General features: G+C 31.3%; 1 protein-coding gene and 1 long non-coding RNA gene across 9 annotated transcripts in view; one reads left to right on the plus strand and one right to left on the minus strand.

Moving 5' to 3' along the window:
• LOC106683349 (uncharacterized) overlaps positions 1–12,329 on the plus strand; it is a 14,147-nt gene extending 1,818 nt beyond the window's left edge. For 3 of the 8 annotated variants that reach the window (XM_024360640.2, XM_014424751.3, XM_014424750.3), the window contains exons 2-4: positions 3,204–3,329; positions 4,482–4,591; positions 8,823–12,329. In XM_024360640.2, coding sequence (XP_024216408.1) covers positions 4,493–4,591; positions 8,823–10,160 — 1,437 coding nt within the window. In that variant the 5' untranslated portion in view covers positions 3,204–3,329; positions 4,482–4,492 and the 3' untranslated portion in view covers positions 10,161–12,329. Of the gene's footprint in view, positions 1–614; positions 758–990; positions 1,106–3,203; positions 3,330–4,481; positions 4,592–8,822 lie in introns of those variants that run through there. The other 5 variants (XM_014424748.3, XM_014424753.2, XM_014424752.3 and 2 more) reach the window with 3 other exon arrangements.
• On the minus strand, positions 562–900 carry LOC136796803 (uncharacterized). Its single transcript, XR_010844551.1, has 2 exons — positions 771–900; positions 562–691 (listed from the first exon to the last, which is right to left on the minus strand). It is a non-coding gene; the product is annotated as an uncharacterized lncRNA (long non-coding RNA).
• Positions 12,330–22,325: the final 9,996 nt, after the last annotated feature.

Consider the following 22,325-nt stretch of genomic DNA (forward strand, 5'->3'; position numbering starts at 1 on the left):
TATATATTTCTGCCACTAAACCAAAATCTAGTTATATTGTCACACTTATAGCATTGTCAAAACACAAAGCTTTAAACTAATTTTACTAAGATGGGTATTGCCAAGAATATCTAAGTCAAGTATGCTACCAATAATATTATATATGTTTATATAATCATGATAATGAGCTTGTAATTTAACCTCAAGATATATGAAGAATAGTCAGATAAAAAAGTAAATCAATCGTAGGGAATGGTTTCAATTACCGGTTTCATACTTTATTAATATATCACATTATCAAACATAAAATAAAAACTCAAATCTGGTCCACGATGTATATGATTTCTGTAAAACATGAGTTTTATATTTTTGAAATAGGTATTGAATATGCCCATTGTCACAAAACAATCCCATTTATAATGCCTTATTGGCTTTTTTTTTTGGCATTATTGGCTTACTTTATGCTTGAAAATCAGTGTTTATATTACCAATTTGGAAGGTTATATTGTAGATAGCATGTTCTACTCCATAAAGTGTTATTACTAAAAATCCAGCTAGCATGAAGCATGAATAGATATATGATAAAGAGAAAAGTTTAGTTTTTATTAGAAGAATGTTTGTTTTAAAAATGTTTTGTACAGGAAATAGCCCAAATAAAAAAGCAATACTAAATATATATCTTGTGTCATTGTGGAAACTGGAACACTTTCTCCTGGAAATGAGAAAACATAAATGTTTAAACAAATATTCAATAATATAAGGACCATGATTTAATTAGGTAATGTAAAAACCTTGGTAATTTCTGTTTCTTCAATTTTTTTCTGAATAATCCCCTACAATATTTGGCAATGGAGCTGAAGTATAACGTATAAATCATCTTCATTCTTGATATTTAGGTTTTGGTTTGGCTGTTAAAAGAAGCCTTAGGTTTGTTTAGCAATTGTGATTGATTTTATGCAACATTTGTTTGTATCTCTGTGTTTGTCCTTTGTCAACTAATATCTAATGCCAGATTGTTTGAGTTATTTTAGCCTGATGTGAAATAAAAAGTTGATTCCGTATTACTTGTATATTTTCCCAGCAAAGTTAGTTATCAAGAAAATTTAGCCTGGAATATTGTTTCTATGTAGGTGCTTGTAACATAGATTTTGAAATTTTATTATTAGGTCATTAAATTAACTGTTATAGTAATAAGCTTAAACCTGGATTATAATCACTACAGACATTGTTTTACTATTTTAACAAAATAATTGATTGATTTTTTGGAGACATTAGTTGAGCAAATATTAAAATTAATTTGGACGAAATTAACCATAGCTATGAATCCAAATATTTGCTTTTATGTTTGGCAATTTATGGAAAATGAATTTTTCAATTTAAGAAATGAAATTTAGGAGTCTTCTGTATATAATTTATATACTTTTGCTGATATTATTTGAATGACATTTAATACTGGTTAATTAATGTATGTAATATTTTTGTGAAAATTATTTTTTTCTTTCTTTCCTTTATAATAATTGTACTGATAGAGTATTTTCTGTGTTAGTTGTCTATATCTTTGTTATATTATTTTCTTTGCAATTTCAGTTGCTAGTTTTAAATAAAGAAAAGAACAAACTCAATTTAAAAAAATAAACTAAATTTCTACATTGATAAAACTTGAGTTATAACTTCATCTTGATAGTAAGAGTCGAGAGTTTGTCTGCTCAAATTTTATGGGTACAAACCCTCTTTGGAGGGATTGGTAAGACGGTTAAATGTGCAAATTAAGTCCAGTGATTTATAATTTTTTGTTTCAGAATTAAATGAGAGTATTCCCATGATAAGGCTGTCTGTTGTTTACAAATTATTATATAAAACAAAAATGTTCTTCATTATCATAAATATACTTGTCAGACATGTATTAATGTCTATCAAGTGTACATTAAATATGTCGAAAGTAATCTCAAAGCAAAGAATTCTAATACTTGTAGTACATGGTTTTATAATGACATTGACATAAAGAAGTGAATAATTTGATAGATACAAAAGCTTTGCTTCTCAGTTTATTTTAAGTGAAACCACAGTATGATATGTGAGGTAACAAAAAAGAGTTCTTTTCTGGATTTCCGAAAACCTATTAGCATGGTCTCCAAAGCACTAAGGGCTACATCAAAATTTTGAAGTAAGGCAAATCAGCTAGTGATGAAGATGTGTGATTGTCCAGACAAAAGTAGCAAAATCAACTCACTACACCCAAACTGTTATTTCTAAAGACATACTAGTGATATCAATGGTTGATCCTAAACAGTCTGTCCTGTTAATAAAACTAAAATTCGAAAAGTGAAGAAAGTGGTTTTTAGTACAACTCGCCTACATAAACAGTATTGCTATGTACATAAGTATATTATGATGGTTCATGCTTGTACTAGTTCTGGTGAAGTACGCATTATCCTCGATAAAGGTAAAAAACAACTTATCTCACTTTTTCAGATGAACAGTGTCCTAATCTAGTATGCTAAAATATTCTACAAGAGGTGAAAGCTGCTAGATGGAAAGACTTCTGTTTCTCCGGCTGTATGCAACTAATAGCAGCAAGATCACTCTTCATGAGTACAGATTTGCACTTTTTGTAAAATATCTAAAGAAGACAATGGCTAAATCATTAGTGTTGCCACCTACTTCTTTACATGTATAAACATTACTCATTTAGAGAATAATAACAAGGCTTTTTAGAGATTTTGAGGACTTTGATGATGCACTTGACAAACCATACAACTAAATTCATAACCATGATTCTAGTTGTTATACATAATGATTATTCTGTGTACTTATAACTTTGTGTCATGTGATGTTGTCGAGCAGCATAATGTGATTTTTCTGTGTTTTTAACTTAAAATCAGTACTAATTTATAAACTATTAACAGTATATATATCATCATTGGAATGGTCTCATTAATTTTTGGGGGAAAAATACTATCAAAAATGTATCATACTTTGAACAAAAATAATTGCACATCTTTCCCCTGTTTTCAATTCCTCTTGGAAGGTTTGTCCCCCAAATCCTGAATTCGGACAGTCTCTACAGATCTCGATTCTTATTGGCAAGTTTTGAAGGATGTTTTTACCAACATACTTGAATTAACAAATTTTTTTGTTTAATTTTACAATTTTCGCATTTTTCTATTTTATTAATAATACAATAAACACAAAAATTATGATTTAAAATTTTTTTTTTGTTTAAGACAAGTTGCAAAACAACAGGCAGAAAAACAAAATGGGGTTGTTCTGATTTAATTTATCTCAGTGATATGTCCAAAACTTTTTCTCACTGAAATTTTAATATTATTCAAGGCTTCCCAGCTAGTCAGGTCAGTATTGAAAAAGCATTTTTAGCTCTATAATGTTTTGAGTGATTACAGGTACAATTTAGAAAGTGACATTTATTTTATTTAAAAATAAATAAAAATATTTTTTTCAACATGTGCAAATTGGAAATATAACATTTTTTTTACATATTCTTCTTCTATGTTCCTAAAAATGTCTAGAAAGATCCCTCATTTGTAGATATCCTAATAATATTGCTTAAACTTCATTTTAGTCTAGTTCTAAAAGTTTTATTTTATTTTTGTTATTTATTTTTTTTAATGATCTGTTGATATTTATTTTTTCCCTCCTATCTAATATCTAAATTTTCCAAAGGTTATTAAACAAAATTTTCTGAAACACTGATTACTTTTTAACTGAAATTAGATCTGTGTGAGTTACAGATTTGTGATGAAAGTAGTGAAGATAAAATCATTTTTATTTTATAAAGTTACGATAAAAAGAGAAATATAAATTGTTCTAAATAAGAAAGGTGACCTGTATAAACCTTTACAGCGTTTTGTCACACCATATCAACTTTAATGGTGATAGACTGGAAACATTGTTCTTATATATTATGTTTTGATTATTTCTGATCTTGGAATTGATTGTATTTAGAATCTTTAACCTTATCTAAGGTAATGTTGATAGTGATAATTTGAAGAAATATGAAAAGAAAATAGATCAATGCTGGAGTGAGTGTCTAATGATATATACTACAATTATTAACTATATTTATACAATTAGACCAGTAATTACATCGGAATGGACCTTAATCAAAACATACTTTATGTAATGAGATATAAACATGGGTACTTTTTGATCTTGACTGACATATGTAATTTGTTGAACGAGTCCTTTTAAAAATATTAAGAGGATGTGCTTAGTTCTGAAAGTATTTAATAATTAAATACTTTCCTTCTCTAATTTCAGACAGTTTTTTATCTTATCATGTTTAACATTCAAGTTGCTCATTCAATTGTTTTATGTTCATGCTATAAATAAATTATAACTTCCTTTCTGAAGTTTTTTTTTTCCAATTTTATTTCTGTTGTAATCTTTGCATTTACTTAATTTATTGAAACACGTTAGGAATTTATATTTTCTGAATTTCATCCAGTGCTTTTTGGTTTTATTTATGGATAATGTGTTTTCAGGATTTAATAGAATGGTGCAAAATGAGCATTGTAGCATCACAAATCCTAATCTTTCTTCTTATCCAATGGTGATGTCAGAACATGAATTAGAAGAAAAGCCAGCCTATAAAGTAATAATTCAAGTTTTACTTTTTAGTAATATTTTAATATAACATTGAAATTATATTATATCATTTTAGATGAAATGACAGTTTAATAGGAAAGGTAATTTAGTAAAACAATTTTCTGAAATAAAAAAAAATTGTATTCCAAATATTTTCCTACATTTTCTATACATTTCCCCCAATGTTTTATCAACTTTTCAATCCCAGAACTGAAAAATTCAGTGTTTTGTGTAGAAATTAAGTCAAAAAATACATTTTTTATCTGCGAATCATTTTAAAAAATTTTACCTTCAAAAAAATTGTCCACATCTGAACCGATAGAAATCTGTTGGAAATAAGTATGACGGATAAGGGGTGTGTGGAAGGACTTCATAGCACAACTCATTTAGTTTCTTCACTGTCTGTGGTGAAACATAAGGTCTGGTGTTGTCATGTAAGAGTATTGGTCCCTTCTGATTAACCAATACAGGTTATTTTTTGACAAGTTTTTTTTTTTATGAATTATGTCAATATCACTACAGTATAATCTGGGTGCGATGGTTTTACTTCTAGGTAAAGAAGAGGAATGAATTATTTCTTTCATTGACCACCACACACAAAACAATAATTTTTCACAAAAGGAAAATGGTCCAGGTGTGGTCAAAAGAATTGAAATAGTAATTAAATTACTTTTCATGTTATATATTTTCTTTACATTTATGTGTCCCATAATTTTACAATGATCTAGATTAAAAACAGTGGTGAAAAATGATTTAAGTATAATAATAAGTGATACTACTTACATGAAGGCAAACATATAGGTGAGTAATCACTTATTTATAAACTTCACAGTGAACAGTTTATGCATTCCTTAAGACTAATGGCAGCCAGAGACTCGTAGTATAGATAAGAGTTTTAGCCTTTGGTCAGTAGTCAGGGCATTTCTAGAGGGTCAACTGTGCCACTCCATCCTTCATTCTATATATTAATACACTAATTTACTTTTCTTAAACTTATTTTTCTACATCTCTCTATTCTCATCTTGATTCAGTATGAAATGATGCGATATTTTCATATGGTGATGTCTAGTAAAAATACCACCAAGAGATCCAGAAGCTTGGGAAATACCTAGAAATTCTCCTGTCAAATAAAGAGCTTGAAAATATGTAAGAAAGTACTCCACCTGTTACACCAGGTAGCTCAATCAACAAAATGGAATCCCAACCTGGCACTTCTAAACCAAGCAGGACTGAGGAATCTATTATTCATGGTAAACTCATACGACATACTATCTAAACTACCTGCTGAAAACATAGAAGCTAATCATACCCCCAGGAAAACCAAGCCAACACCAATATTTATTAAAAATATTCAATTTTTTTTTTGTCAAGAACTAAATAGAGTAATGAACCCAGGTTCATTTATATGTCAGGGTAACACTAATGGAACTAAACAAATACCTGACACCGCAGAACCATATAGGAAAATAATAAAATGTTTTTCAGATTCAAATCATTCAACATCTACACCCCTCAACACCACCGGAAGCCATTAAAGGTGAACTGACAGCCATGGGGTACAAAGTACAACAGATAGTAAACATGCTAAAGGAAAAAAAAGATCCACATGGTGCTACAAATAAAATAGTGTTACCCTTGTTCTTTATCAATTTTGAACAAACATCTGGAGTAGAAGAATTGTTCAGTGCCACAATTGTCAAGAGTGTGGCCATACCTAACATTATTGCCATCATCTACCAAGGTGCCTCAAATGCAGGGAACAATATAAATCCACTGAATGGAGCAAACCTAGGGAAGCACCTGCTGCATGTGCACTATGCATAAAAAGGTATAAGTACAAGGGGTGTCAGACATACAAAACCCTGTCTTCCAGGAAACAGGCATGTTCAAGACAGGAAAAGGCAACTAAACCACCCAGAACATCCTCAAGAACTGTCAAACCAGAAGTGTCCTGACTGGAGAAACAGTACCGGCTACATCTCAGGCTCTGCCACAATCGCAACCTGTATCGCATTATCCTCAACCCCGACACCAACAACCTCATGCCTCTGTTCTTCAAATTACATGCACTTCTCAAAAGCTTAATCATCAAATATCCCCCCTCCTCCTTGCCACTGATCTCACAAACCTCCTCACTTTGTCCCTATCCAAATTTACATCCCTTATTACACTACTTATCTAGGTACTTACAAATCTTGTATCAAACCTCATCCCTCCACCAAGAAACGCTTAAATGGGATCAATAAATCCCTTTCTATTCTCCTTTGGAATGCGAATGGTATTTGAAACCACGTTAATGAACTAGCAGCCTTATTACATGATAAAAATATTGACATAGCTTTAATAACTGAAACTAGACTTTTTTCTGTTCCCCAAGGCAGTGTCTTGGGTCCTGTCCTCTACATCCTCTTCACTGCTGACATTGCCATCACTCCCAACACATTCCTGGTAACATTTGCTGATGATACAGCCATTCTGTCCTCCCAGCCTCATCCCATCTCCAAACACCTCATCTGGATCGAACAAAGGTGCAATCAATGGCAAATAAAGAAAAGTAAATGAATCGAAATGCACTCAGGTGACTTTTACCCTTCGCCACAGCTTCAATACAAAATCCTTAGAACCATTGTCAATTCACCCTATTACGTTTCCAACAGAACACTACACCACGACCTTTTATCCTTGACCTCATACCTACAAAAATTCCTCAGTTTGAGATTGTAAATATTGTACATAATATTCGTAGATCTATCTTTTTTACTTTACCTATGATTTTTAAGTGTCGAGAAACTGTCAATAACTTGTATTCAGTTGTTCTGCATGTTCTTTAGCTGTTTGGTAAGGGTTTTCTTCCTCTCTATTGGTTTTCCAAATATAGGGTGTTTTTTTGAGCCCGATAGAACTTGAAATTGTAAAAAATAACACAAAAAATTAAATTGTAATCAAAATTTTTTTTTTATTCGAAAGATCAATACGTGACATTAACATTTGAAAATGATTTCGGGCATATGGGCACCGCGGCTGTTCTTGACGAAGCGCATTCTGGACGTCCAATTTTGGCCGTATGTCACGAATAACACGAACAATGCTAGCCTCCAAGGCGTCAATTGTTGCTGGTTTATCAGCATAAACCAGTGACTTCACGTAGCCCCACAGGAAATAATCGAGAGGTGTCAAATCGCACGACCATATGCGGCAATTTTGCTTATTAACAAACCCGTTAAGCCAAAAATGCGCCTCATCGCTGAACACAATTTTACAGAATGCGCTTCGTCAAGAACAGCCGCGGTGCCCATATGCCCGAAATCATTTTCAAATGTTAATGTCACGTACTGATCTTTCGAATAAAAAAAAAATTTTGATTACAATTTAATTTTTTGTGTTATTTTTTACAATTTCAAGTTCTATCGGGCTTAAAAAAACACCCTATATGTGTCACCGGCCAAAAACTGTTCAAACCACTGGTGAATGGTCCGTTCATTACAACACCCTTCCCCCGAATGCAGTGGTTATTTTTCTTGCAACTTGGGCTGCCGAGCGTCCAAGTTGAAAATCATAAAAAAAATTACTCGAATGTTTCATGTTTCCATGGCCATATTTGATGGCATATTAAATAATGTGCAATCAGTTGGAATGATAGTAAAATATTATTAAAATTGAATTTCTGATATAATAAAATGGACATTCCATCTGAAATGACCCCAATACATGATACTGTATTAGAGAAAAATTTAGTTGAAATAAATATGAAGGAGAGAGAGAAAAAATAAGATTTTTTTTTTAATTTATTTATTTATATTTTCTTAAATACAGTTTAAGGTTAATGGAATAAAAGTTGAAGATATGGAGTCTATTATTTTTAATTTGGTAGTTCAGTGGTTTTATTTTTATAATTGATTCAGGATTAGACCCTGAAACCACAGAGTATTTTGTGATTGAGTTAAGGTTTGGATTTGGATCTCCTCATCCTTTTCAATGTAGTCTCAAATCAAGATTGTACAGAATGACATGGCTGACCGCTGAAGCAAGAATTAAAGTGATTGAAATATGACATAAAAGGCTGGTTTTAAGTCCAGGTTCCAACTCATGCTCTCCTATATCTGACACTACTACTTTTAGTATTACATCAGAGGACTCGAAAGTTCTATAACTAATTGTACTTTTAACCATATATTTTTAATCTTTGTTGAATGCTCTTAATTTTTTAACAAGTAATTAATTGTGTTATTTATTTTCAGGATATGGCTAATTTTGACCATCTACCGTTGGAAGTGAAAGAAGTCATTTTTCTGTACCTCAGCCCAAGAGATCTCAAGCAGTGCAGTTTGGTTTGCTCAAAATGGAGTGACATTGTAAACTCAAATAGAGTTTGGTTGAAGATTTGTGAGGTGGAGGGTTTATCTAAAAAGAAAGTTTTGGAAGAGAGCTGTAGCATGATAGAGAATCCTATGAAGCATTATTCTTATAGTGATGAAAAATTAGGCCCTAAACATTGGAGGTCTCATTTCAACCGATACAGATTTGTACAGAAAAATTGGAAAAATGGATATTATGTACTTTACAGGCTCCCATTAAAACCTATTCTCTTAAATGAACATTGCATTGTAGAACATGCGGGTTCTAAGATGATCATTTACTCCATTCATGGGCTTGTTAAAAGATTTTGCTCTGTTGATCTTGCTTCACCAGATTCGAAAATTGACACTATAATATATAAAAATGATTATTTAGTTTATACCCAGAACAGAAATGTGGTTTGTCTAAAAAGATACAAAGACTCTTATAAAAAGATGATCCAGGTGGCTCTTGAGACTGGAAATTGTAACCAACCTAGGAATGATTGCATGAAGTCACAGTTTACAATCAGAATTTCTGACAAGTTTATCATTGTTCAAGATCCTCTTAATCCATGTATGCTTAGCTTCTTTGAAACAAACGATGGTTCCATAAGGAGACAGGTTGACCTTCATAAAGCTTTAGGTAATCTGAGTCTGTTTTGCACATGTCTTGAAGTTTATGGCGATATGGTATTTCTAGGATATAGAATAGGCCAAAAATATTATATTGGCATGTATGATTATGGTAAAGATGTTTGGGAAGGACCATTTCTGTCTATACAACATAGAGCCGTCGAATTGTATGTTTCCCAAAAAATACTTTGTGCAAAACTATGCATTGAAAGCCGTGATTTCAACCAACTAAGTCAGCTTTGTGTTTGGTTACGTGATACAAACTATAAACTTGGTGAATATTGTGCAAATAAACATGTCCCTGTAGTATTGACTGAAAACGATGTCTTGATTTATTCATTCAGGGATGAGATTACTGTGAGAAAACTAAGAGAATCATCTGGGATGAGCTTTTCTGTAAGTCCTAGCGTGATGAACATTTGTATGATATGGGACAAATTCTTGGTCATACATGATGAGAAAGGAGTATCAGTGTGGGACGCAATGACTGGGAAAAAGATAGTTAGTCCACTTCGGAGTGAATCATGTATTGCTGTTTGTGCATCAAATACTAACATTCTCTTAAGATGTGAGGATGATAGGTTTCTAGTTGTTAGTTACTGGTAGAGCTACAAGGAATTACCTCAAACACTTCATTAACTGTTATGGGCATAACGGATGATCTACGATGTTAATTTTTTATTATATTGAATAGGTTTAGCTTGACGTGCTGAAATACAAATTCAGCAATGTTCATGAAAAATAAAACCATTGTAAATTTTGACTGTGATCAAGAATAAAACTAAGGCAGGTGTGTTGCTGGTTTACGCACTTCTTTAAGATTGTAATTATCAGCAGTTTCGAAATAAATACTGCTTTTATGCATTAATTTTGACATTTACTTGTTGTAAATTTGTATAATAATGTTTATTAATGCTTATCCCCAGGAAAATATATTTCTTATTATATTTTTCATGAAAGGGAACATTTTATATTCCCTGATCCATCCATTAAGTATATTCATTATTCGATCTGAAATGAATTAAATGGTTGTGATATTAGTTTTATAATTTTCTAAAAAATATGTCTTATAAAATCATTGGCGTTCAGAAAAGATATGTTTCATTCAAAGCAGAAGAATGGATATAATTTTATGTTATGCACAAAATAATCTGCTTATACATCTAATCAATTCAAGGAAATTTGTTTGGTGAACAACTTAGGAAAAAGAAGTTTGGTTGTAGTGTTATCGTTTTATTATATCTTTGATCATTTTATCCTATTTAGCTATTTTAAATATCTAGTAATAATAAATAGACAACTCTCATTTGTAATTTTTGGAATGGGAACATAATTTTATTAAAATTTTGACATTGATATTGAAAATTTTGACATTTTGTATTGAAAAATGATGAGACAGTTTCATTTTTTTCTTTATCATTGATTGTTTTATTTTCTTGGAGAGGACTCATTTACTATGCTCGTACAAATTATTCTCTTGACAAGATGTCGATCAAGGTTTTCAATCTTTCATGTAAAGTAAGTGACATTAAAATAGAGGTCTCTATTAACAGTTATTTTAAAGTAAAAATTCATGTAATTTACTGATCAGAATTTTACAACTTATTCACCATTCTAAATGAAGAATGTATCAATGATACTTTTTTTTTTGCGTTGTCGGAATAGGTATAAGTTTATTTCCATTCTCTGAAAGTACCAAAAAAGAATTAAGGCTATATAGCAGTCAGTATAGTTGGTCATAGCTTTATCTTGTCATATTTTTTGAAGTCATGACTATCAATTACTGTAATGTTTTATAAAAAAATTTTGTGTTAGTAATTTTAGACTTAAGTACCTAATATTTTCTGAGATGCAACATTTTTCCCGACATTGACATAAAAATTATTAAATAACATTTTTTTTTTTACTTCTTGGAATGTAACCTTCATGTTAAAGTTGTACTGTAAGTATGAAATAAATATTTGATAAATTTAACTTAATTAATTAATAGTTTTAAATTAAACACTTTGGTTATTCTTTCATGAGGATACAAAGGAACAGTATTTAAATGAGTAAGCATTACTAATTATTCCTTTAAATCAATAGAATTTTCTTGGTTATTGCTATATTTGCGACAGCATATGTAATTTTGGGTTGAGGCCTGTAGACTGTTAGAAAATACTAAAATAAAACTGTCATCATAATTTATAAACAAATTGATAAATTTTTCATTACGAAAAATATTGTATCTTGATCTTATATAATGTGATGTAATTGAAATATGCTGAATAAGTAAGGACATATTGTTGTAAAGTGAATGAAAGAAGATTGTATAAACAGGACTTGAACTTTTACTTTACTCAAGGTAAATATTTGTATGCAATATTATTTAATACTTACCAAATAAATTAGTTTTTAATATTACTTGTTAGATTTTACAGAATTTATATTTAATATTTCAGTTTAATTTTAAAATAATTTTTATAAATGAAAAAAACTATTGTTATGAAAACTATTACAATTACTGCTTATTACAAAAGAGTCCATTGTATGTTTAAATAAAAAAGAAGTAAGAAAAAATGTATGTATTAGACTCGTTTGGAGTATGTATTTATTAAAAAAAAAAAATAGAACGTATTTTTCCATATGTTAAGCATATTTTTTAGTATTGAAAAGCAATTACTCCTTGTTAGTAGGATTGCACATTTTCTCTTTAATAGAGATGAAACAACCACTATTTAGACATTATTATTATGATTAATTGTATGTTTTTGTAATACAATTAATTTATGTAATTAGCATTGTATTTATTAAAATTCCTTCTCCCCTCCCATAATGAATATAGCTTAATATATAGAAAGATAATAACATAACTTGTTAGCTGCTTTGCTTGAATAGTGGCACTTTTTTAAAATTTATTTTGTGTTACACTGACTGGACGGCTACAAAGGTGGCAGACACAACACAGACTCAGACTCGACTGAGGACTACTAACTTAATGACTATACACATTACAAAATCTAATGAGCCCCATCATCAGGCAGCAGACTCAACCCATATTCTAATTTTCAGGCGATCCCTTTCCTCATTCCCTTTTTAAAATGCATTAGAATGAAATGTAGTAAAAGAGATAAATATAGTTATTAACCCACTATATATCAAACCCTTTAGATCCATGGGGCTTAAAAGAAAAAGACTTTGGATTTAAGGTTTGTACCATCGACTGGAGTTAATTTGAAACAACTTTAATAGCTTTAGGTAAGTTTGTAGGGCATCAGTAAAGGAAGTAACTGCAGTCTATGCTACTATTGTTAGAATATGTTCAACCCTAAATAAAATTTTGTAATATGTGCCACTATTCAAGCAAAGCACCTTACAAGTTATGTTACTATCTTTGGAATGAAAGTTCAGAATTTGTTACTTTGAAATTGTAGGTCACTGAGGTCAGACGTAATATTTATTTTTAAAAGAAAAATTGATCGCTAAGAACACTTTTTTTTTTAACTCGGGACTAATAACCTAACCCCAGGAACAAGAGTGTCTAAAAGTATATCATCACACAACCTTAGTCAAAGTACAAGAAACTTTCAATGTAAGATAATTCTGGATAAAATTAAGTTAAGTATAAATCAATCATTAGATTAAGAAATTTTACAATTTTTGGTTCTGTATTGGTCAGCAATCTAATCTGTGTTGAGGCGTAATAGATCAAACCATGCATCTAGTTTTGATTAGTTAAAGTTGCCAGATATTTGTGATCATGAAAGAGACAATATACTAAGGATAGTTCTACACTTTATCCAACAACCAATATGAATCTGGCCCAGAGCGAGGAAGTTTGGCAGATTGGCACATTAAATCGTTTCATGACAAGTATACGTTACCTGAAAGTATAAAGTACCTAGAAGTTAATTTTTCTCAATTTTTGACTTTTCTTGTTATTATAAACAACCTTAATTTTTAAAAATATAAGTGTAATATTTCTATTACAATGAATTTAGTATAATCACGGAAGAGTTCATTATTCAATTACTGTTGTACTCTACATTCTCTTATTTGGTGATAATATATTCAAAAGTAGAGTAAGTTGTATACTGCATATTATAAATACTAGATAGATTGTTGCATAAGTTCTTAACTCTGATAAAACTTTGTACCATATAAAAAAAATAAATGAAGATTAATAGTTGACTGTATGTACTAGATTGTAGGAAGATAGTCCAGGTGGCGATTAATAAAGATGCAAAATAATAAAAAACTTTATTGGTAACCAATTTTGATCAGGACTAAATGAGAAAAAGATACAAACATTGTAACATATTACAAAACAATTAGAATATAAATAAAAAGAGTGTAAAAAGTAATATAAAAAACAAAAAATATATATATATAAATATAGATGAATAGAAAACTAACTAATAATAGGTACAGTAATGAGTGGTAAAATTGCAAATGTAGAACTAGAGTAACAAATAATAAAAAAATACTTATTAGAAATAGTAACAAATATGGTAAAATTAAAAGAAAGAGTGGTGAAGTAAATGCGGTACAAGTATGGTGCAATAATAGATACGAGGGGAAGGTAAAAGAATAAAAAGAGGTAATAGGAGAAAATAATAATGATGTTTATCTGAGGCTTGGAGATTTCAAAGTGAGGAAGCAAGAGATGGAAAGAATAGAAGTTACAACTGATTAAGATCCCGACCATAGGGAACTACCCAATGAACTTTTACTCCAACAGTTTTAAAACCGAAAAAGTCATATGTCTAATTTTATAACAAGGTAAACATATATGATATAACATGATTTGCAGATTACTCATGGTATAGAGAGAAAAATAATTGAATAATAATAAGATTCATGAAACATTACTGGTAAAATAAATTAAGAAATAATAGAACTAATGCATGGACTAATGCATACCTTGGAGGTGTATTAGTAATAAAATAGACCAAATATGATAAAACGTAAAAAACAGATATGAAATATACTTATTGTATACTTTATACTCCATACTGTATACAGTATAATAAAGTAAAATAGTAGAAGAACTATAAAAATAGCTACAATAATGAGCGTCGACAATACTTAATACATGGAGTAAGATCATACAGATATACTGATTGTACATTAGAAATATATAGTGATGAAATAGACATAATGTGATGTAATGTCTTTGTAATTAATTGGAAAACAAATATAAAGTACACAGTATATATACAAATAGTAAGAAATAAAATGACAATAACAAATAGTAAACAATAATAAGTGTTAACAATATAGGACATAGACTAAAACTGGGAGGACAAAACTGTTACAGAAAATAAGTTTTATTATTTGTTTTGTAAAATAAAACATTAGATGGTGACACTGCTCTGGCATGGGATAACTTGGCGTCCCTTGGTTCTAGGGCAGTCAGTCGTGACGTCTATGGGTAAAAACACACTCTCGTTATCTTTGTTTATAAAATCCTCCCTAAATTCAACAACAATGTGGTAGCAGAGCGTGCACTGCAGAGAGGAGAACGTCACCCCACCACAGCAGACCGGATTCCAACGGGGAGTCGCCTGTGAGCACCACCTGGCGAAGCTCCAAGCGCACACCATAGGGGAGATGAAGAAAAACTTCCCAACGGCCTTCATCTCACTAGATTGCAGCCAAGCCTTTGAGAGTATTTCCCACCCGCTCCTACTCCGCCGACTGGAAGAATTCAAGTTTCCATGCCGACTCATCTGAAGCTACCTCAGTGGAAGATCCCTCGTCGTACGGATTGGCAAAAGTCTTTCCTCTCCAGTCCCCACCACCTGCGGAGTACCACAGGGATCGGTACAAGGTCCAATACTATTTGTCGTCTTTACGGCACCTATAGTAGCCATCGAACACCCAAAGGCAGTGGTAGCAGCCTATGCGGATGACATTGCCATCTACGCCTCCAGCATAAGCAGCCTTAACCCATGCTCAAGACGCTGCAGCCACCATTACTGATGCCCTTAAAAGTATTGGGATTAGGGTAAACCCTGGAAAGACGGACGCCATAGTGATGTCGTTCCAAACAGGAAAGAAATCACTGCCTACCACATTCAAACTAGATGAATTCGACCAGCGTATCTCCACCTCCATTCTCTACCTGGGCGTCACATTGGATAGGCACCTCACCTTCTCCAGTCACGTTCGGGAGAGACTTAAGCTGGCCCGCCAGAAGAGCTACAGGCTCTACCATCTCCTAAAATTCCCACAACTCTCACTAAGGCTGAAGCTGCAAATCTACAAGGCTATAATCCGACCGACTCTCCTCTATGGTACACCACTCCTGTGTCACCTCTACAAAAAAATGCTAGAAAAGCTGCAGAGTTATCAGAATTCCGTCCTCCGGCGAATCGTCCGTGCAACTACACTACAGAGTGCCAGAAACACCACCATCTACCAGGAACTCCAGCTATCCTCAGTGCCGGAGTATATAGGCCGAAGGCACATCAAATTTTTTGATGGGCTTAAGGCTTGTGCCAACCCGCTCTTCAGAGATATCGCCCCTCCACCAAGACCTGGGAGGTGGCAAAGCACTGTCCCCTTAGTAGACGTCCTCGCCGAGGGAAGGACTTCGGGCTCTGCAGCTTGAAGTCATCACACCACCACCACCAGCCGGAATGGTCCCTCTCCATTCTATGTAAGCCCCTAACTAGTATGTTACCAATATGAAACCGCCTTCAGCGGACCTTGTAACTCAACTTATACTGCCATACGGCAAACAAAGTCAGTATGTAATCTGTATATATACTATGTATTATCATATATTTGTAATTGTAATTATATATAAATAAAGAGGATTTGAAAATAAAATAAAATAGCAGAGCGTGGTTTAGTGCATAAAGGATTAAGTGGCAATAGTAATTTACATATAATAATGGGCACATAAGCTTCATTATTTTATTTAGGACTAACTGCCGAAATCAAAAACACAAAGGACAAACACGCTGTTTTGGTAAATAGTAATATTGAATTCACCGAGTTAAGGCATCGTTTGAAAGGAGGAACACCACCAATTGAAACAAATTAGCGTTAGAAACATTTCATTATTATCATCATCATCATCATAATCATTTTATCCCCTTTACTGCTTGCGCAGTGTGGGGTTAGATTTGCAAAGTCTGGACCAGATATCTTGGTGTTGGACCATCTCCCTTCTCCTACTCCAGTCCATATCCCACCTCCTGAATACCTCCTTAACACTCTCCTCCCAGGAAATGCATGATCTTCCTCTTGGCTTTCTTCCCTCCACGCGAGTCTCATATGTCTTTCTGGTAGTTCTTTCCTGGTCCATCCGGAACCAAACAAGGTGGTGTCCGAACCATCTTAGCTTGTACCCCTCTAGGATGCTCTCAGCCGGTTTGACTCCGAGGTTAGTCTGAATGGTACTGTTCCGTACTCTATCTCGTTGTGCCATTCCTTCCACCTTACAAAGGTACCTCATCTCCAGAAACATTTCATTAAAGGCCAAACTTTAATCCAAACACTTATTTGTAAACATTTATTTGTAAAAAAAAAAACTGGTCACCTGAAAAATGAAAGCTGGTTCAATGAAGAAAAAAATAGGCAACCAGAAATGGACCCTCTGGTACACAAAAGCCTCAACCAAAAAGACAGCATAGAGCATCCTTGGCCACAGAATTTGCCTGATATATTAACAGTGATGATAGGTATTTTGCTGAGGAAGGATCTGAAGAAACAAAAGAATTTGAAAAGGAAAATGATGTCATCTTTTCCCAGGAAGAAAGCACAGAAGAAATTTTTGAAGACTCCAAAGAAAAAGTTCCTGTACTGATAGACCAGGAGAACAAGAGATAGAGAGAATAAGTATTTGCCTGATAGAATAAGAAACACCAGACCAACAACAAACGTCGCATGATGACAAAATAGTCTATGCAGTCTGAGACATAGATTATTGTGGTCAAGTTGTTAAGCTTATCCCTGATTCGATTGAAAATGAAACATCTGTGTTTATCAAAGACTATGGAGTTGGTGTTGATAAAGAAATAGAAGATATTAGCACGAAAAAACTTGACCGGAAGATAAAAAAACATTTTATTGAAGATTTCTACACCAAAGATAAAGAATACTTTAGATTAAATACATATGACTCTTATTGGGAATTGGTGAAAACAATATGAATTGTGAAGCAAAAATTGAGAAATACACTGGAGCTAAGAAGCTGAAGAGACCCTAAAATAAAAAGGGATTTGGTAATACAACAAATATTGCTAAATGTCCTGTTGGACCAAATGTTCATAATGACAGAAGGGATTTTGATGAATATTATAATCATGACTATGAAGAATCTGGATGCAGTCGAAAAGGTAGAGGTCCAGGTCATCCACAAAAGGACAGAAGACTGGTTAGGGATGTTTGAACCTAGGACTAGAAGTGTTTGTGAAACATGAAATTAATGTAGGTGTAACTGGAGTGTGTGTGCAATGAAATGTAAAAAAATTAGCCAAGAAAAAGGGAATAATAAAACATATTTTTGGATCTTAATTTAACAAAAAAAAAAAAAAAGTAGTAGAGAAGTGAGTTGGGTAGAAATAGTCATAACATCTCAGGTTAAATGTGTTTAATGAGGTTTAGGATATGTTTATAAAGGAGATATAATCTTTATCAACTTTATGGTTAACTGGTTTTTCTTCAAGATTAATAAGGAGGGTTTCAGTTATGAGGCGTTTTATAAGGTAGGTTAAAAAAAAATACAAATTAATGCTTCATTCTTGCGACCTCTCAAAGTGGGAAAAAGTTATATAGGTACATAGAAGACATACCATTGGTGTGCCCATCACCATCCCTGGTCATTTACCTCAAAATTTCGACCACCACATTCATGTTTTAAAATGAAACCCAGTTTCAGAGAAAAACAAAATCCCAACACACAGCATATGTCAACACTATCAAACAATGATTTCAAACAAGGACTTTAAAAAAAAAAAAAATAGTTGAGACAAGATGTCTAGAAGGATGCATTGATTTTTTATAGTATCAAAATCATATTAATTTTTTTTTTAGGAACAAGGTAGTTTAAGTGTAAGGTAGTTACGGTTAGATGGTTAGTTTAAGTTAAGGTAGTTACATAGTTTAAGCATAGAACACTTAGTTTAGTAGATCACTTTAACCATTAACTAACTTACTGAAATAAACGTAATACATTTCACTATACAAGCACAATCAAAGTCATAATTCAGATAAAATATAACAAATCATACAGATTGCATCATATACAGATCATCAGCATGATTGCATAAACAAATAACATAAGCAACCCATTATTTTACCGATATTGTGGATAATAAGATGCACTGTTCCATACTCTCAAGCAAACTCTGTGTGATTGTAGGCTATGCTAAAAATGGCTGCATTCAATGATAAAAACATTCCACGATAAACATGATAGTTTGCTAAACCTTCTAATACTGAAACTTATGATTGATTAACTGAACTATGAAAATCTAAATCTTTATTTTTTGTGCCATTTTGATTTAATTTTGTCAAATAATTCTTGTCCTTTATAATTTTATTTTCCTTATGTTTTCCTTTTTAAATTCATTTATGTTTCGTTACACATTCTATTTTATAATCTTTAATCAAAACAGAAATAATTTTCAGCAAATTGCTGTAAATGGGCCAAGCAAAAAAACTATGAATAAGCAGTTCTTTATAAGCTAATTAGTGAAAAATTATGTTTCCATTAACGTATAAACAATACACAAGTACATATAAACAAACCAAGAAAAACAACAAAATACAAAAGTTTTGATTGACCAGAAAAAAAAAAGTAAGATATTTTTTAAATTGCAGTCATTTTGTGTGCACATTATCATGTTTTCTTAGGATTTCATTATGAAGAAAGTTTACTTTTTAAAAATAATATAATCCAAACATCTACTTTTTTGTTTGTTTACAAATCTTTAAAGAAATGCTACTACCGCTGTTTACCTTCAGTACAGTATAGAGCTCTGTTTCAATATATTCTTTAAACGATGACCCAAGAATTCAGTTATGTTATGTATGATGATGAGAGCATGTCTCAAGACAGAAATTTCAACCGTGTCACTTTACCTCCTATAATACTTAAAATTGAGAAGAGATTGATTAAATGTGGAGCAATGATGCATTTTCCCCCTTTGGATGAGGATGATGAAAGCCACACCCTAAGTACTGAAGGGCCTCTGGTTACTATCAAAGTACAGTGGGGAGATGTGGTACCTGGTTCTGTGATTCAAATCAGTGATTCTCCTCCTCTTGGTGAACAAATTCAAGTAAGAATTCGGTGGTCAATGTTTATGCCTGGCTTAGTATTATATTTTTCTGGATCCCAAGAAATTCCAATAAAGATAAGAAATCATCCTAAGGTTCTTGTGGTACCATGGAAATAATGAAAAATATTGGTGATACTGAATTTGCAAAACTATAAATTAATAGAGAAAATGTTTAATTACTATCATACTAATAAGTATTATTAACTAACTCCAAATGGAACAAATGTCATTTTTTTTTTAATCTGTTGATGAAATATTATAGTTTTATGTAATATATTTATCATTATTTTTATACATCATTCAATAATTAATTTCTTTATGTATCCATTTTATACTGTGTTCAGTTATATTTGAATATTGTCAGGTGGAGAAGGTCAGCATTACATAAAATAGGATAGAAATAGAAAAATATATTTAATAGGTACACATTTAAACTAAAATAGAATTAAGTAAATATTACATATAATTGAACTATGAGCATGACAAATGGATAGTAAAAGTTTTTTTTTTTAAATAAAAAGGGTTTGTCAAAATTTGCCTTAATTAAAACGAGTTAGAGATGATTTATATCATTTAAAATTAGAATTTTCCTGATGTATATTGATTATTTTGTGGTAAATATTTGTTTAATGCAAGGATTAATAAATATGACAGCTTATGTATCTTTAATCATAAGAATATGCTTATCAGTTATAACTAGAGACCAGATTTTCGTGCAATTGCGACTTTTGATCACTAGCTCCAAATCCCACCAAACCTCCACAGAGATCTAAACATGGAAAAGACATTCACAAATAAAGACAAGTAACACTAATTTTATTTTGCAAGAAATTGCGTGTTTTGAGTTTTTCTGTATAAAATTGTACATACTCTTTTTACTTTACACCTTTTGTGCTAAATTTTTATTTTTGCAGCATAAAATTTAATGCTTGAACTATATTTCTCATACTATGCCAACATTTATTCCTTTTATTATATTTTTTCCTATTCAATTTATAGTTTAAAAGATTGAGTAAAGCATCAAAAAGATTGAGATATTAACAATAAAATTCAAAAAATAAAAAGGAAACATAAATGAGAAGTGTTCTTGGAATAGTAATAACCATTAGTTATGACTAACTATGAAAAAGTCTCTCTGCGATAAGCTTGTTAAAAGAAAACTTCAGTGCTATTGTTTTTAGCTTTGATTCCCATATTGCCTTAAGCCCTTCTTCATTCTTCCATCTGACTTTGTTGTGACTTGAGAGATTTTCAATTTTATATCATATTATATTACTTATACATATTATTTTTAATTAAAAACTTAATTGATCTGAACAATATGAATTTACCTATACATTTTTAATCAAACTTTTTAAAGTTTTTCTACACTGACTTATCTCTTGTTAGAGTTGTGGTTAGTGGACAATTCTCATGTAAATACCCAATGGAAAAGATAAGTGGAAGAACAACCTATGTAAAATTTTAGAGAGAAAAACAATTTTTGCTTTGAAGAATATTTTTAAGAAGTCCTTTCTACATAGTGGCCCTGCATATTTTTTCTAAAATTTAAAATTGAAATAGTTTGAAAATTGCATTTCAGACTTCATAATAGGAATATAAAAACATTAAATGCAATTAGCTTCCTCACAGCTCTTCAATTATGGACAAAATTTTAGGATGTAATCAGAGAATTGTTTTTATGTATGTTTGCTTAAACTAAAGAGTATTTAGTGAATTTCATTTGATTCAAACATGATTAGGTAAGCTTTGCATGCATTATTATAATAAATTCAATGATAAAGTTGATGATTATTAGAGGGATTGGGTGATTTATAGATATTTTGAGTTTATACTGCAAGATTTTGCATATTTTAGATTTTTTATATCACATTTTTTGTTTTTTACTGCACAATAATCCGATCTCTAGTTATAACAATCAGATTTTATTATCTTTAGATTTTTCATCATAGTTAATAAGTTGGTCATCAGATGGTATTATGATTTATATTTACTTATTTAATTAGATGACAATTACCTCAAGAATTAATTAAGAATAGAAAAGGCCTTTTTTCCAATTAAAACTTTATGAATGGCACTAAAACTGTAACTGTAAATTATTTTCAAAACATAACAACTTATTCTCTCCAAAACTATGTCTAAATTTTTGAATTTGAAAAACAGAGGGTACAGTTCCGTCAGTTCAGCTTTGTGTAGCCTTCTAAATTTTCTAGTGAAATAATTTAAAATATATACTTATTGATTATATGGTACACATTGATGGTCAACCTCACAAATGTTGTTAGTTTAAATTTTATAATTTTGAGTTAAAGAAAAAAAAAATTAAAGCTCTACATCCTGTAAATCCTCACTTACTTATTATCTTTGATTTTGTTTTCATATCACTTAAAACATTTTTACAGAACCAGTTTAGATATTTTTCTATAGTTTCTTCAACTTAGTGCTGTAATGACCAAATAGGTACATATGTCTGAACATTTAAAACGTTCATCAT

Source organism: Halyomorpha halys, unplaced genomic scaffold, assembly GCF_000696795.3.
Source record: "Halyomorpha halys isolate HHAL.00 unplaced genomic scaffold, Hhal_1.1 Scaffold478.1, whole genome shotgun sequence".
Classification (NCBI taxonomy): Eukaryota; Metazoa; Arthropoda; class Insecta; order Hemiptera; family Pentatomidae; genus Halyomorpha; species Halyomorpha halys.